This window comes from Symphalangus syndactylus, chromosome 23, assembly GCF_028878055.3.
Source record: "Symphalangus syndactylus isolate Jambi chromosome 23, NHGRI_mSymSyn1-v2.1_pri, whole genome shotgun sequence".
Taxonomy (NCBI): domain Eukaryota; kingdom Metazoa; phylum Chordata; class Mammalia; order Primates; family Hylobatidae; genus Symphalangus; species Symphalangus syndactylus.
The window spans coordinates 39,420,488-39,436,577 of record NC_072445.2 but is presented as its reverse complement, the minus strand read 5'-3'; the positions used below and the strand labels follow the sequence as shown (position 1 = coordinate 39,436,577).

At 39.7% G+C, this 16,090-nt stretch overlaps 1 protein-coding gene across 2 annotated transcripts in view; it reads right to left on the bottom strand.

Annotated features, from left to right (window-relative positions):
* TSBP1 (testis expressed basic protein 1) overlaps positions 1 to 16,090 on the bottom strand; it is an 81,613-nt gene that overhangs the window by 12,684 nt on the left and 52,839 nt on the right. The window contains exons 21-22 of one of the 2 annotated variants that reach the window (XM_063632366.1): positions 11,176 to 11,196; positions 10,555 to 10,575 (exon numbers count right to left, since the gene is read on the bottom strand). In XM_063632366.1, coding sequence (XP_063488436.1) covers positions 10,555 to 10,575; positions 11,176 to 11,196 — 42 coding nt within the window. The remainder of the gene's footprint in view (positions 1 to 10,554; positions 10,576 to 11,175; positions 11,197 to 16,090) is intronic. The other variant, XM_063632367.1, reaches the window with a different exon arrangement.

Genomic DNA, 16,090 nt, shown 5'->3' with positions numbered 1-16,090 from the left:
GAAGAAACTCCCCAGGCCTCCGCAAACAAGTTTATTGGGGGTCTTCTGAAGGAACTCCATAAACCTCCATGATTTAGCAGGAGACAAGACAAGGGTAATCACCCCAGCACCTAGACCCATTTAGATTAAGTAAATTTTCTGAAGCTCTAGAGGAAAGTCTTCAGGACTCACATCTTAGTCATAGATTAGAAGAAGTTTATCACTTACGTCTTTAGATGAATGCACACTTACACGTAGACATATAGCTTAGAAGGTATATCGGCTCTGGAAAACTTTGTAATTTTGAGTTGGTCTGGCAAAAATTTCCAGGCCTTCTCTCTGTACCTACTTATATAAATAAAAACTGTCTTATTTCTCAGTTCATCTGCATCTCGTTATTGGGCCATGAAGAAAAGCAGCCCGATTCTCCTACCTCAGCCTCCCAAGTAACTGGGATTACAGGTGTGCGCCACCACACCCAGCTAATTCTTGTATTTTTAGTAGAGATGGGGTTTTGCCATGTTGGCCAGGCTGGTCTCGAACTCCTGACCTCAGGTGATCCAGCTGCCTTGGCCTCCCAAAGTGCTGGGATTACAGGCATGAGCCACCGAGCCTGGCCAGGTCATATGTTTTTTTAAAGGTCTGTATTGTCAATAAAAACTGCAGGCAAATTGGGACTGAGAAACATTTTTCTTTTCTTTTTTAAGTTGCAGTGCTTGCAAGCAAGTCCTGTCTTCAGAAGAACTGGCTCACTTAATAAGAGACGTAGCAGGAGTTTAAGGGGCATAATCTATAAAGTTAGTCAGTTTGCCGATTATTCTCATTGGTGGAAAAATAATTCTCCATCATAATTATATATTGGCAAGGGTCATAACACATTTGTATGACAGTGAAACAGCAAAATAACTAACATGAACTCTTTTTTTGTTTAAAGGACCTTTACCCATTCCTGCATGTAAGTTAGGACAATTTTAGAACACTGAGATAAAATGCAAAAACAGCAATCATGTAATTTTTGAAACTAACTGTGCGACTAAGGGGGAATTATGTAAACAACTAATTATGTTTTGTTAAAGATTTATGGGAGCATTGTGACCTGACCAAGGGCAAAGACGTTCCCAACCTCCTCTGACTCTTGCTAGCACCCAGATCTCTGTGTTCCTCAGTCATCTCTTGATTCTAACTCCTGCACATAGTTTCCCATATCCCCCCTCCCATAGAAACCCCCAGCCAGCCTGAAAGACATTAGAAGGATGGTATTTTAGAATGCTGGTTCTCCACCTTCTTGGTTTACTGACTCTCCAATATAATCTGCTTTTCATCCCACCAACCCTTGTCTCTCATATCTGGCTTTTCAGCTGCAAGCAGCCAAACCTGGGTTTGGTTACTTACATTTATATGTATCAATATTGTAAAAATCAGCACTAAAATTGTTTCCATTAGAAAGCCAGCAATGTAAAACATATGAACTTAAGCCTTTATTTTAGGTTCCAGGGCTAAATGGAACTATTATTCAATTTAAGAACATATAAGGCTAGTTGTCTGTCCCTCCGTCCCTCCTTCCTTCTCTCCTACCCTTCCTTCTGGTTTTCTTTCCTTCTTTTTTCACCTGCTGCCATCCTCAGTTTATCTCATGATACAAGGTTTTTCTGACTGTCATGTTTAATGTCATATGCTCAGGCAAAATGGATGATTTGGCTAGGCTAACAAAGTATTCATTTTGCAGTATTTCCATTTTTTTAGTGCATTTTCTTATGATTTTGAGGAAATTTTGCGGTCTCTCTACATTTCGATTTTGTTCCTTGTATTGTTAGTGCTTTTCCTTTTCTTTAATTTTGTTTCAAAATAATCAAAATTATTTTGTTGATTATTTTTAAATACTTTTAATTTCATTAATTTTTGCCTAATAAAAGTAGGACATTTTTATTATTGTGTCCTACTTTTGAGATTTTTCCTTTTTTAATCATCTGGAGCTCATGTTTTGTTCATCTATTTTTATTAATGAATAATTTCTGTTAAAACCATTTACCCTAATAATTTCTCTCTAAATGATATTTTGGCTGTATCCTAAGTGTTTTGATAAGTATTGATTTTATACTCACTTATTTCTATATATTCTGTAATTTCTCTCACAATTTTGTTTGTAACCTGTGGATTATTTGGATGTATGCTTTTTTGTTTCTAAATATGTATATGTTAATATTTTTTGTTATTTATTTCTATTTTGTTGCCTTGTGCTCAGAAAATGTGATTTATATTATGTTGAAGTGTACTTTGAAATTAGTTGAGGCTTGCTCTAGTTGAAGGAATTGGTGGTCAAGTTAATAACTTTTCCATCTGTGCTTGCTGGGTGGAATGTTCAGTGTACATTACTAGATAAAGCTTTCTAAAATTATGTCAAAGCCTCTCTAGCCTTACTAATTTTTGTCTGTTTTATTTATTTATTTTATGAGAGAAATGTTATTAAAATATCTTTAGTTACATATGTCTTTGCTATTTTGTCAGCTTTTGTTTTATGTATTTCAAAGGCTATGCTATAAGCTCACAACTTTCACTTATGTTTTATCTGATATTTGCACAATTATATCAAGTTTTGTTTTGTTGTTAATTGCCTGTTTTTTTTTGAGACAGAATTTCACTCTTGTCACTCAGGCTGGAGTGCAATGGTGCAATCTCGGCTCACCGCAACCTCTGCCTCCTAGGTTCAAGTGACTCTCCGGCCTCAGCCTCCCAAGTAGCTGGGATGACAAGCATGTGCCACCATGCCTGGCTAATTTTGTATTTTTAGTAGAGACGGGGTTTCACCATGTTGGCCAGGCAAGTCTGGAACTCCTGACCTCAAGTGATCTACCCGCCTTGGCCTCCCAAAGTGCTGGAATTACAGGCATGAGCCACTGCACCCGGCCAATTGCCTGGTATGTTTTAAAATTCCTTCATTTAAATTTTTCTGTGTGTCACCTTATTTTAGGTATATTTCTTAATAGAGTTTAGCTATTTTTCTTTTTAAAAAAATTTTTTTTTATTATACTTTTAAGTTCTAGGGTACATGTGCACAACGTGCAGGTTTGTTACATATGTATACATGTGCCATGTTGGTGTGCTGCACCCATTAACTCGTCATTTACATTAGGTATATCTCCTAATGCTATCCCTCCCCCCTCCCCCACCCCACAACAGGCCCTGGTGTGTGATGTTCCCCTTCCTGTGTCCAAGTGTTCTCATTGTTCAGTTCCCACCTGTGAGTGACAACATGCAGTGTTTGGTTTTTTTGTCCTGAGTTTAGCTATATTTCTTATTTTTTTTTACTGGAAAATAGAAAAATTAAAAAAAATTTAACTCTTTTAATTACATCTGAGAGTTTCTAGCTTTTAATATGTGAGTTTAATCTACTATTGTATAATATTGTGCTAAGCAATATATTTAGACTTTTTTAACCCTCATTTTAAAAAATTTGCTTTTTATTTGCTTTCTCTTTTTCTTTTTTCTTGCTTTCTTGTGGACTAATATAGTTTTCTTTCTTCTTTTTATTTTCCTTATGGGTTCAGAAGGTGTATGTCACATTTCTATTATATTAATAGTTGTCTTTTATTTTTGCCATAAATATTCAAATGTATATATTTAGTAAGATGAAAAGTTAATCAGTACATCTGACCTTTTGTCAAATTACCTTAGTTCATAATCATTAGCCTTGTCTCTAAGGGTTTTTTTCCTAATGCTTTAGGTCTACTCATTTTAAAGCACACTAATATATTTCTCCTTCACTCTCTCCTTCTTCTTCCTGCTTTTTTGTGTGTTTTGACAGGGTCTTGCTCCTAGGCTGGAGTGCAGTGGCATGATCACGGCTCACTGCCGCTTTGACCTCCCAGGCTCGAGCAATCCTGCCACCTCAGCCTACTGAGTAGCTGGGACGACAGGCATGCACCACTACACTCAGCTGATGTTTGCATTTTTTGTAGAGACAGGATTTCACCATGGTGCCCAGCCTGGTCTCCAACCCCTGAGCTCAAGCAATCCACCTGCCCTGGCCTCCCAAAGTGCAGGGCTTATAGGCGTGAACCACTGTGCTCAGCCTCTTTCTGCTTCTTTTCCTTCTCCTTCTCTTCCTTCTCTTTTTTTTCTTTATAGTCAACATTTTAGATTTACTATCATCTTTTGTTGATTTGTTTTCTTACATATGTTTCTTGGTTCTAACTTCTTTTTGAGTTTTCACTCAAAAGTAAACTCCCTGAAGTATGTCCCTTTGATAATTCTTTCATTGGGGACCTGTGTTTAATGAGTTTCTATGTTCTTGAATATATGAAAATGACTTCATTTCAGTCTCACTCATAAATGATAATTTTGCTGATTGTATCATATGAGTTTATAGTAATTTTCCTTCCGTCTTTTGATGATATTGTTCTGTTGTATTCTTTTTAAAACTTTTTTATTTTTAATTTTTATGGGTATATAATAGGTGCAAGTAGGTACATGAAATATTTTGGTACACTCATACAATGTGTAATAATGTGTAGTAATCACATCAGGGTTAAATGAATATCGCCCTAAGCATTTATCATTTCTTTGTGTTACAAACATTGCAATTATATTCTTTTAGTTGTTTCAAAATGTACAATAAATTTCCTTTGACCATAGTCACCCTGTTGTGCTATTGAATATTAGATCTTATCCATTCTGTCTAACTATTTTTATACCTATTAACCATTCCCAATTTTCCTCTCTCCTGACTACCCTCCCCAGGCTCTGGTAACCATCATTCTACTCTCTATCTCCATGAGTTCAATGTTTTAATTTTTAGTTCCCACAAATGAGTATGGACATGCGAAGTCTGTGTTTCTATGCCTGGCTTATTTAACTTAACATAATGACCTTCATTTCCACCCAGGTTGTTGCAAATGATAGGATCTCATTCTTGTTTGGATCTCATTCTCGTTCTGTTGTATTCTGGCACATATTATTGCTAATGAGATGTCTAGTGTTAACATGATTTTTTGCAGGTGATCTACTTCTCTGGTTGTCTTTATGATTTGCTTTTTAATGTCTGTTTGTCAGTTTACTACAATGAGTTTTGGCACATGTAAGTGTGTGTGTGTGTATGTGTGCATATATATCTGTGTTTTAAAGTTATCTAATTTCACCTTTCAGTGAACCATTTTGATCTGAGGATTTATGTCTCTTTTCTTCTGGAATATTATTAATTATTATGTTTAAAAGTATTACTTGACATTTATTCTTTTAATTCTTTCTTATCAAATTCCTATTATACTTGACCTCATTCTATTTACAGCTTTTCTTTTTCATATTTTCAATATCTTCTGTGTACTATTTTGAGCTGAGATTTTCAATATTTTCCATGTACTATTTTGAACTGAGATTTCCTCAGTTCTATTTTCCAGTTTACTCTTTTTAACTGTGATTAATAATATTTAAATATTATTTACATATAGTTACATTAGAATTTATATATTATCTAACTATTGTTTCAATTTTAATAACTTTTATTTTCAAGATTTCAGCTTGGTTCTTTTTTAAATATGCCTGTTCTTTCTTCAAACTCTCTCTCAAATATATATATACATATATATTTCTTTTTGTATCTTTTTAGAAAGGATAGTCTTTCTTTTATTCTCCAATAGGTAAGCCACAACCTGTCAGAACTCCAGCCTTTGGTGGCCTTTTCATGCTATACTAGCTGTCATATGCCATATCAGCTGCCTTACCGTTTAAAATTTTACTATCTCCTTCACTTCCTCCATTTAGGCATTTCTTCCCTCCTATCTTATCAAGGTTACTTATGACATTAATTTTGCAAAATTCCTTGTCAGTTCTTACTCCAAAAATTTATTGCTTAGCCTTTTTTGATGCTGTTGTTCATTCTTTACGTACTGAAATACTATCTTCTCTTGAGTGCTGTGAGACCTCCCCTTTACTGGTTCTCCTTCTTTCTCCCTGCTCACAACTTCTCTATATGCTTAGTTAGATTTTTCTCTTATTCTAAACTTCTAAAACTGATTAATCCTTACCCTTTCATTTTTACATATACCTTTGGTTATCTAATTTAGTCCAATGGTCTTAAATGTTACCTATATACTGATTACTGTCTAATTTATTTCCCACCCAATCTCTCCCTAAATCTTCAGACTAGATATTTAATTGCCTTTTGATATAGAGTATATGCTTGGATGGGGAACAGAATGTTTAGTGGGATTTTTCTTGTTACTCCCAAATTGACAAGTAGGATCACAAAGCTGAGGAAAAAGAGGTTATAACTTCCCATTCCCCTCCTCAGCAAACTGAGGTGAGACAAGCCCTCAGGAGGGATTGCAGCATTGCCAACTCCATAATTAAAAGGGAAAGGATTCTTGAGGCTGTGCAGTGCAGAGGTGCTGCTCGCCGGCCTTGACAGATGATGGCCAAATTAGCTCTCCTATCTCAAATGTCACTCTTTTTCCAAGACAACATAAGCAAACAACTATAAAGGGCAGGAGATTTAAGAGTCTTTAGGGTTGTGAGTAGTTAACAAAGGAATGGTGTTGTAGGGGAGGAAGGAATAGTGCTATCTTTTTCTGAAGGCAAATGAGTAGCACTTTGAGATTTGCTTACAGTGATTGGGGGTATCTGTGAGAAAGGATGTGTGGCACCCCATCTCCTGGTTGAATAGTGGATTCGTTGATTTGTTTGGTGCCTATCTGAATAGAAGGAAAGTAAAATTGGAGAGAGACAGCAGTGCAGAGTGTCCTTGTTCTGTGATAAAGATTCCTGAGCCTCCTGAGGGTTCGGTGGGCAGTGCAAAATACATCCTGGCTTGAGCCTTCTTGCTAGTATGTCACTCAAGTGGTGGCCTACTTGGTAAGGGCATCTCTGCAGTACGAGCTATGAAGTATATTGCTGGAGAGGGAGTTGAGGGGCTCTGGAATAGGCAAGACTAGAGTCAGTACTCCCACATCAGGGACTATGCATGGTCGAGTTCTTGTAGGTTCTTCCAAAGAACTCAAATATGTATTCTGCAAGACATTTGGGTGTCTGCTCTAGATGACATCAAAGGACAGTCAGTCTCAGGTTCTCAGAGAAAAGAACCTACAACTAACAGAAGAAGGAGACTGCAGGCTCCAAATCCATCCTCTCAGCCTCAACAGTGGGAATTATAACAACAGTGGGAATTATAGCAACAAGGAGAGTGGACAGGAAGGGGAAGCACATTGTATTTCTCTTCCCTATTCTGAGTCAGTGTGCCTGAGACTGGCCATTAGGAGAGGAGAGGGTTTTAAAGGGGGTGGCTTGAGCGTTTTAAATAATTTAGCATAACTAGAAAATTATGGGTTCTAAGACATTAAATGATAGGAAGGAGACACATGGCAGAGAACATGCTTGAAGCTTGCTAAGGTCAGATTATTTAATTAATTAGTCCTAAATGTTCCAGGCATCTGGAACCGAGCATACACAAAACTGAACTCACAATAGCATCCTATAAATCTGCTCTTCTCCACTATCTAAATCAATAAATAGTTTCATTCATCAAGTTTCTTAGACCCCAAATCTAGGAGTAATACTTGGTGTCTTCTTTTTCCCTTAAAATCACATTCAGTCCAACAGCAGGCCCTGTTGGCTTTGCCCCCAAAATAAATAAAATCTGAAGACCTTCTTCCCACTTCCACTCTGATCACTCTTTCCTTGCCACACTCACCTTTAGTTTCAGGCCTCTTAACTGGTCTTCCTGCTTGCTCTCTTGAGCCCTCAGTCTCACCCCAGTTAATCCTCCACAGTAATAGAGTGATCTTTTAAAATTATAAAGTAGACCCTATCATTTCCCTGTTCAAGCCCTTCAGTTGCCTTTCATGACACCTAGAATGAAATCTGCAATTTTTATTAAGGACTCAGGGCCCGACATAATCTGGCTCTTGTCGCTCTGGCCCTACCTCCTGCTCTGCCTCCTACTTTCTAGCCTGGCTGGCTGTTTTGCATCTCCATAGCAGGCCTGTGCATGTTGTACTTGTTCCTTTTGCCTGAAGCACACTTCCCCTTCTATACCATCTTTCTTTAGTCTGTTAACTCTTCTTATTTTTCTACATGAATTTATCTGCCTGACATTTACTACATGTTTACTTACCATTATTTGCCTGTTTTATCTCAACATATAAACTCCTTAAGGGCAAGGACTTTGTCTTGCTCATGGCTATATTTTCAGTGCTTAGGATAATGCCTGGCCTACAATAGGCCAATATGTATTTGTTGAATACATATATTTTTAAAATGCATTAATATCTTTGAAGGTTTTTCTTTTTTTTCCTTTAGTGTTTGACTTGTTCAATGCTGTTAGATTTCTTATTTTAGTCTTCTTCAGATTGCTCTAGTTATATTTCTCTGGGTTGGAATTCTCCAATTTGTTGGGGGCTTGTGAGGTATCACTCACATGGTGCTGAATTTCCTCATAGATTTCATAACTTTTAGTAGTTTCTTATTCCTTGGGGGCTATCTTTTGTGGGTGTTCTATGATATAAATACCCAGGTTGTAGATCCCTTCTTGGTGGCTATTGTCCTAACTTCCTGGATACACTGCCCCTGAACAAGATCTTAGCTGTTTTGACTTGGAATATTATGCACACTGCATGGGTAGCACACCTCCAGCAGGGCTCTGCACCCTGGACAGATCTAACTCTGGACCTGTGTGGGTGGCTCTGTTTTCATGCTTGGGGCAGATGGGTGAAGATATTTTGGCTTCTCTGCATGGGGAGGCAGTGTATTTTCTGCTCCTGGCTTTACTCCCAGTGGTGTAATTCCAGTTTTCTACGTGTTGTATCTTGAAGCTTTGTCCACCATCTAGGAGCAGGCATTGAAACCCTACCTTTGTTCCTGAGGCAAAGCTGCTACCTCTGTTTCCTCATCCCCTCACCATTCTTCCCAAGAGCTTAACTTTAGCTTTCCTTTCTTTATATGTGTTCCTATATTCCATTTTTGCTCCTTGGAAATCACTCTTACCCTCCTTCTTTATGCTTAGGTATGGCTGTGTATTTTTCATTTAAAAATATTTCCAGCCAAGACTTAGCCAGCCAAAAATGAGGTGTTATAACCCCTAGTTACTTTGGCATTCCTTTTTTCTCTCTCCCTACTCCTTGGGTCTTGGATTTTTACATTATTTCCCTGCCCATCCTCTTTGATGACTCCTCTGAAAAGGACACTATGCATTCAATTTGGATTCTGGCTTGTAATTTCTAGCTGTGAGACCAATAATCCCTTCTCCTGAACTTTGGTGGGCCTTGGTCTCTGTTCCCAATTATAGGGCCCATGTGCAAACATAGACATCTGGAATTTCCAGCTTCAGTCCTGGGTCTCAACCACTGAGTATGTATTTTCATCTGTGCAGTGAGAATACTTAGCTGATCAGCCTCTTTGCTCAGGCTTCAGAAAGGTATGTGAATGGGGATTTTGGAGAGACACTCACTAATAATTCTTTGTTGACAGTTCCAATTCTCTTCACTCAAATACCAATGTCTTTGTCCTAACATTATTGAAATTAGTAAAATGTTGTCATTATGAAAACTATATCCAGAGTGTGTTTAGAAGGAACTGTTTGAAATCTGTTAGAATGCCATAGATGTCTTTCATGTTTAAAACTTGGAAAATTTTACCTACTATCTGGATTAAGTGAGATGCTTGGGCAACTCTAGATGTGAATTCTTGCATGAAGAGGTTGGCTGGAGCTGGGCAGCAGCTACCTTCTTCAGACTATGCGTGTCCTCCCAGTTTTACACAGTTCCCAGGAGACTCACCTCATCTCGCTCATTTACTGACCTGCCTGGGCTCTTTTGGCATCTGCGTTTTTAACCTTGACAGGAACTTTGGGTTTTAATATTAATGTGACTTAATTTCAGGCTGAGGAATCTTAGCTGATATTGGGTTTGCTTAAATCATTTGTAACTGAGATATGAGAACCAGATTTGCATTTTGGAAAACTAGGACACAGTGTGAAAGGTGGTTTCACGAATTCTATATTAAATATCATCATTGTCAGTGCTTGACCTGGTTTAAATATTGAGTCACTGTTGGTATGTGTTACCTTGGAAGTTGTGTTTAGAACTAAAATAATGGGGCTGGGCGTGGTGGCTCACACCCATAAACCCATCACTTTGGGAGACAGAGGCGGGTGGATCACTTGAGGTCAGGAGTTCAAAAACAGCCTGGCCAAATGAGGAAACCCTGTCTCTACTAAAAATACAATAATTAGCTGGGCGGGGTGGCTTGCACCTGTATTGCTAGCCACTTGGGAGGCTTAGGCAGGAGAATCGCTTGGACCTGGCAGGTGGAGGTTGCAGTGAGCTGAGGTCACGCCACTGCACTCCAGCCTGGGTGACAGAGTGAGACTCTGTCTCAAAACAAAACAAAACAAAGCAACCCTAAAATAATGGGAAATATTACAGTTATGAATCAAAAAGTTTGTCCTGAAGTCCTAATCTGGAGGACTTTGGGTAATGTAGAAGCAAATGAATATGAGAAATATGAGTCTCAATCTTTTGGATACTTAGAAGTAGAAACATCTAAGATAAATCTCCAATATGACCAGCTGAGAAATAAAGAACTTACTTGCAGTTCTCCGTGAAATTACTAAAAAAAAGCAAAAAGAAATCCATTTAATTTTTCTCAGATGGAAAAAACATAGCATTATCTAACATATTTTGTTGGAGTCTGTGAGGGGAGGACTTGTGTGGGCAAAGAAGGAAGCATTCCAAACCACCCTATAGATTAGTTTTAGATTAGTTGTACAATGCAAAACTAGATGTAAGATTAGGCAGTGATGATGTAATGAAGTCAAAGGTAGGGTTTCCTTAAAGGCCCTCTTCATTTACTGGACCTGACAGCTTTGGGTATAGTCTCAGGTAGAGACAGCCATATCTTTCTGTTTCCTTTGAATAGCATCATAATATCTGAGAGAACACTGAAAGCCTCTCTCCATTTAAACGTCATTATGGATTTCATCTCTCAATAATTCTGCCTACCTGTTATTTCATAATATTGTTCAGTTTATTATTGATGAATCCTAGCTTAGTCCCTCTTTTAATTAGTGTTTAAAAAGATTCTCTGTAGTATAGACCATGTAGGGTAATAAGGAATCAAGGGAAGAAGGGGAACCGCAAATCACTTTGACAGAAGTGAAGTGAAGGGGACCAAAGAGAACCAAAGTAGAAAAAGACATGTAGTACTTACTTATAGGTGCTGCCAGCTGACCTAAAAAAATTAGATATCAGTGAAGATTTGTTTGAAAGGAACAAGTTTCCTTCTAGGGAGAGATATTTGTGTTGGGGAGAATCTTGGTAGTCACACAGCTCTGGGTGACAATGGCTAATTCTCTGTTAACAGCTCCAATTCTTTATGACTATGCATTCTTGGGTAAGTATTTGGGTCAGTTTCTTATCTCTTACAAAGGGGTTAGTGGAGTGATTCTAAGGATTAAATGGGATAATGTAATTAAAGCACCTTTATAATTCTATAGGAAGTGCAAAGTACGTATGTGTTTGAAATCATGTAAATGTAAGCTTCCTTCTCAGGGAGAAGCTAGATAAGCAGAGGGCAGAGGAAACTGGGAGCTTTGAGTCAGGTAGCTGCACACAGAGTTAGAAATGAGCAGGGCAGGCTGGGCGCGGCTGTAATCCCAGCACTTTGGGAGGCCGAGGCAAGCGGATTATGAAGTCAGGAGATTGAGACCATCCTGGCAAACACTGTGAAAACCCGTCTCTACTAAAAATACAAAAAAATTAGCCGGGCTTGGTGGTGGGCGCCTGTAGTCCCAGCTACTCCGGAGGCTGAGGCAGGAGAATGGCATGAACCCGGGGGGCAGAGCTTGCAGTGAGCCAAGATCACACCACTGCACTCCAGCCTGGGCAATAAAGCGAGACTCTGTCTCAAAAACAAAACAAAAAAAAGAAATGAGCAGGGTAGGGACAGGTCTCTAAGCCTTATAGAGAACAACAAGAGCAACAACAGAAAACAGTAGAAAAAGAAATTGAACTTACCACGGGGTGTTGAAGATGGACCAGCTGAAAAACAGAGAGGTATTTTAGGAACCATTTTTTCTTCCATGATATTTTCCTTTCTATGTAGAGAGTTTCTTCTTGGTAGGTCATTATAACAATAGGGAAAACTTTCCCTTTGGTATTCATTTACTTTTAATATGAATCAGCAGAATATGAACTTTCAAAAAATCACTAATAACTTCATGGAATTTTGATGACAGTATGGTTAAAGTATTAGAAAAGAAAAGTATGCACCCCAATCCCAGAAATCTTAACACTACAGGGAAAGGAGAGATTTTAGGACCCCACAGTTGTGAAAATATGGACTTACTGATGGCAAGTGGAATGGATCCAGCTGGTGAATAAAAGAGAGAAAATTATCTTTTTCTTTACTTGCTTGTTCAACTTGTTTTTCCATTTGTGATTTCCCTCATAATGCTGCATTTTAAACTACTGAGAAACTTTCCCCTCTGCTCTCTATTTTTAAATTAAATAGTAAAGTTTTGTCTTTTTCCATATGATATTAGTTGGCTCTGTGTCATCACCCAAATCTCACCTTGAATCCCCATAATCCCCACATGTCAAGGGCGGGACCAGGTGGAGGTAATTGAATCATGGGGGTGGTTTCCTTCACACTGTTCCCATTATAATGAGTGAGTCTCACGAGATCTGATGGTTTTATATAAGTACCTGGCATTTCCCCTGCTTGCACTCATTCTCTCTCCTGCTGCCCTGTGAAGACGTGCCTTCCACCATGATTGTAAGTTTCCTGAGGTGTCCCCAGCCATGTGGAACTGTGAGTCAATTAAACCTCTTTTCTTTATAAATTACCCAGTCTCAGATATTTCTTCATAGCAGTCTGAGAACGGACTAATACACCATATAATTATTTAAAAATTGAGATAATGATGAGTCACGTGAAAGCCAGACATCAAGGAAATAGCAACTTCAAGCCACTAAAATCCTTAAATGATCAGGGAGATTTTCCTCAGATATCTATGCAAAAATCATTATCAATTCTTACTCCAAAAATTTAATGCTTAGCTGTTTTTGATGCTGTTGTTCATTCTTTCCATATTGAAATACATCTTTCTTGAGTTCTGTGAGACCCTTCCCCCCTTTACTGGTCTCCTTTCTCCCTGCTCACTCCTTTTCTATATGCTTAGTTAGATTTTTCCCTTATTCTAAACTTCTAAAACTGATTAATCCTTACCCCTTCATTTTTACATACATCTTTGGTTATCTAATTTAATCCAGTGGTCTTAAATATTATCTATATGCTGATTACTGTCTAATTTATTTCCCACCCAGTCTCTCCCTAAATCTTCAGACTCAAATATTTAATTGCTTTTTGATATAGAGTATATGCTTGGATGGGGGGCAGAATGTCGAGTGAGACTTTCTTGTTATCTCCAAATTGACAAGCAGGATCACAGAGCTGAGGAAAAGGAGGCTGTAACTTCCCATTCCCCTCCTCAGCAAACTGAGGTGAGACAAGCCCTCAGGAGGGATTGCAGGGTTGCCAATTCCATAATTAAAAGGGAGAGGATTCTTGAAGCTGTGCAGTGCAGAGGTGCTGCTGGCAGGCCTTGATGGATGATGACCAAACTATCTCCTATCTCAAATGTCACCCTTTTTCCAAGCCAACATAAGCAAACAACTGTAAAGGGCAGGAAATTTAAGAGTCTTTGGAGTTGTGAGTAGTTAACAAAGGGATGAGATGTTGTAGGGGAGGAAGGAATAGTGCTTTCTTTTTCTGAAGGCAAATGAGTAGCACTTTGAGGTTTGCTTACAGAGATTGGGAGTATCTGTGAGAAAGGATGTGTGGCAACCCATCTCCTGGTTGAATAGTGGATTTGTTGATTTGTTTTGTGCCTATCTGAATGAAAGAAAGTAAAATTGGAGAGAGACAGTAGTGCAGTGTCCTTGTTCTGTGATAAGGATGCTTGAGCTTGCTGAGGGTTCAGTAAGCAGTGCAACAGACATCCAGGTCACATGAGTGCTGGGAAGGGAAGAGCTTGGTCTCTTTAAATAATACAGGAATTGGGGAAGTGCTGGGTAGAGAAAGGCGGGTCCCTGGCTAAGGCTCCACCTCCAAGGACCTAGGTGAGGACAGGCACTCCCGCTTTTGCTCCCAAATGTTGCATTTCCCAAGACCACTCGGGCTCACCACACCCCCATCTTGGGCCTGTAAAAACCCAAGACCTTAGGGGGCACACACACAAGCAGTTGAATGTCATGAGGAACACTTCTGTGGAAGAAGACACAAGCCATTGGCCGTCAAGAGCATGCCAGTGAAAGAGCACACCAATAGGCACCGGGAGGCCAGCAGCCCACCCACCGGCGGAATGATGGGGCATCTGTCTGGAGCGGTTGGAGAAGAGTCGGGCCACAGAGCAGCTGGACTCCAGGGGTAAACCATCTCCCTTCTGGCTCCTTCATCTGCTGAGAGCTACTTCTACTCAATAAAATCTTGTGTTCTCCAAGCCCAGGTGCGATCTGATTCCTCTGGTACACCAAAGGCAAGAAACCCGGGGATACAGAAATTCCTCTGTCCTTGTGATAAGGGAGGGGATCTAATTGAGCTGCTTAACACAAGCCACCTACAGATGGCAAAATTAAAACAGCAAAACTAAAAGAGCATCCTGTAACACATGCCCACTGGGGCTTCAGGAGCTGTAAAAACTCCCACCTAGACACTGCCATGGGATCAAAGCCCCACAGCCTGCCCATCTGCATGCTCCCCTAGAGGTTTGAGCAGTGGGACACTGAAGAAGCGAGCCACTCCCCATCACATGCACTGCAAGGGGGACAGAGGAACCTTTCCCATTTCACAGGCTTGAGCCTTCTTGCTAGTATGTCACTCAAGTGGGTGACCTACTTGGTAAGGGCATCTTTGTAGTACAGGCTATGAAGTATATTGCTGGAGAGGGAGCTGAGGGGCTCTGGAATGGGCAAGACTAGACTCAGTACTCCCACATCAGGGACTATGCAGTGGAATCTCAGAACTGGTCAAGTTCTTGTAGGTTCCTCCAAAGAACTCAAATATGTATTCTGCAAGACATTTGGGTGTCTGCTCTAGATAACATCAAAGGACAGTCAGTCTCAGGTTCTCAGAGAAAAGAACCTGCAACTAACAGAGGAAGGCGATTGCATGCCCGAAATCCATCCTCTCAGCCTCAACACAGTGGGAATTATAACAACAGTGGGAATTATAACAACAAGGAGAGTGGGCAGGAAGGGGAAGCACATTGTATTTCTCCTCCCTATTCTGAGTCAGTGTGCCTGAGACTGGCCACTAGGAGAGGAGAGGGTTTTCAGAGGGGTTCGCCTGACTGTTTTTTGTTTGTTTGTTTGTTTGTTTGTTTTTTGAGACGGAGTCTTGCTCTTTCGCCCAGGCTGGAGTGCAGTGGCACTATCTCGGCTGACTGCAAGCTCTGCCTCCCAGGTTCACACCATTCTCCTGCCTCAGCCTCCCAAGTAGCTGGGACTACAGGCGCCCACCACCGCGCCCAGCTAATTTTTTGTCTTTTTAGTAGAGATGGGCTTTCACCGTGTTAGCCAGGATGGTCTCGATCTCCTGACCTCATGATCTGCCCGCCTCGGCCTCCCAAAGTGCTGGGATTACAGGCATGAGCCACTGTGCCTGGTCCTGAGTGTCTTTAATAATTTAACATGATTAGAAAATTATGGTATGCTACCAGGCTACAGTAAGCAAAACAGTATGGCACTAGTAGGAAACACACATAGATCAATGCAACAGAATAGAGAGCCCAGAAATAAGGCCACATGACTACAACTATCTGATCTTTAACAAAGCTGACAAAAACAAGCAATGGGGAAAGAGCTTCCTATTCAATAAACGATACTGGGATAACTGGCCAGCCATATGCAGAAGATTGAAGCTGGACTCCTTCCTTACACCACATACGAAAATTAACTCAAGATCGTTTAAAGATTTAAGTGTAAAACCCAAAGCTATAAAAACCCTGGAAGACCACCTAGGCAATACCATTCTGGACATAGGAATGGGCAAAAATTTCATGATGACCACAACAAAAGCAACTGTAACAAAAGCAAAAATTGACAAATGGGATCTAATTGAACCA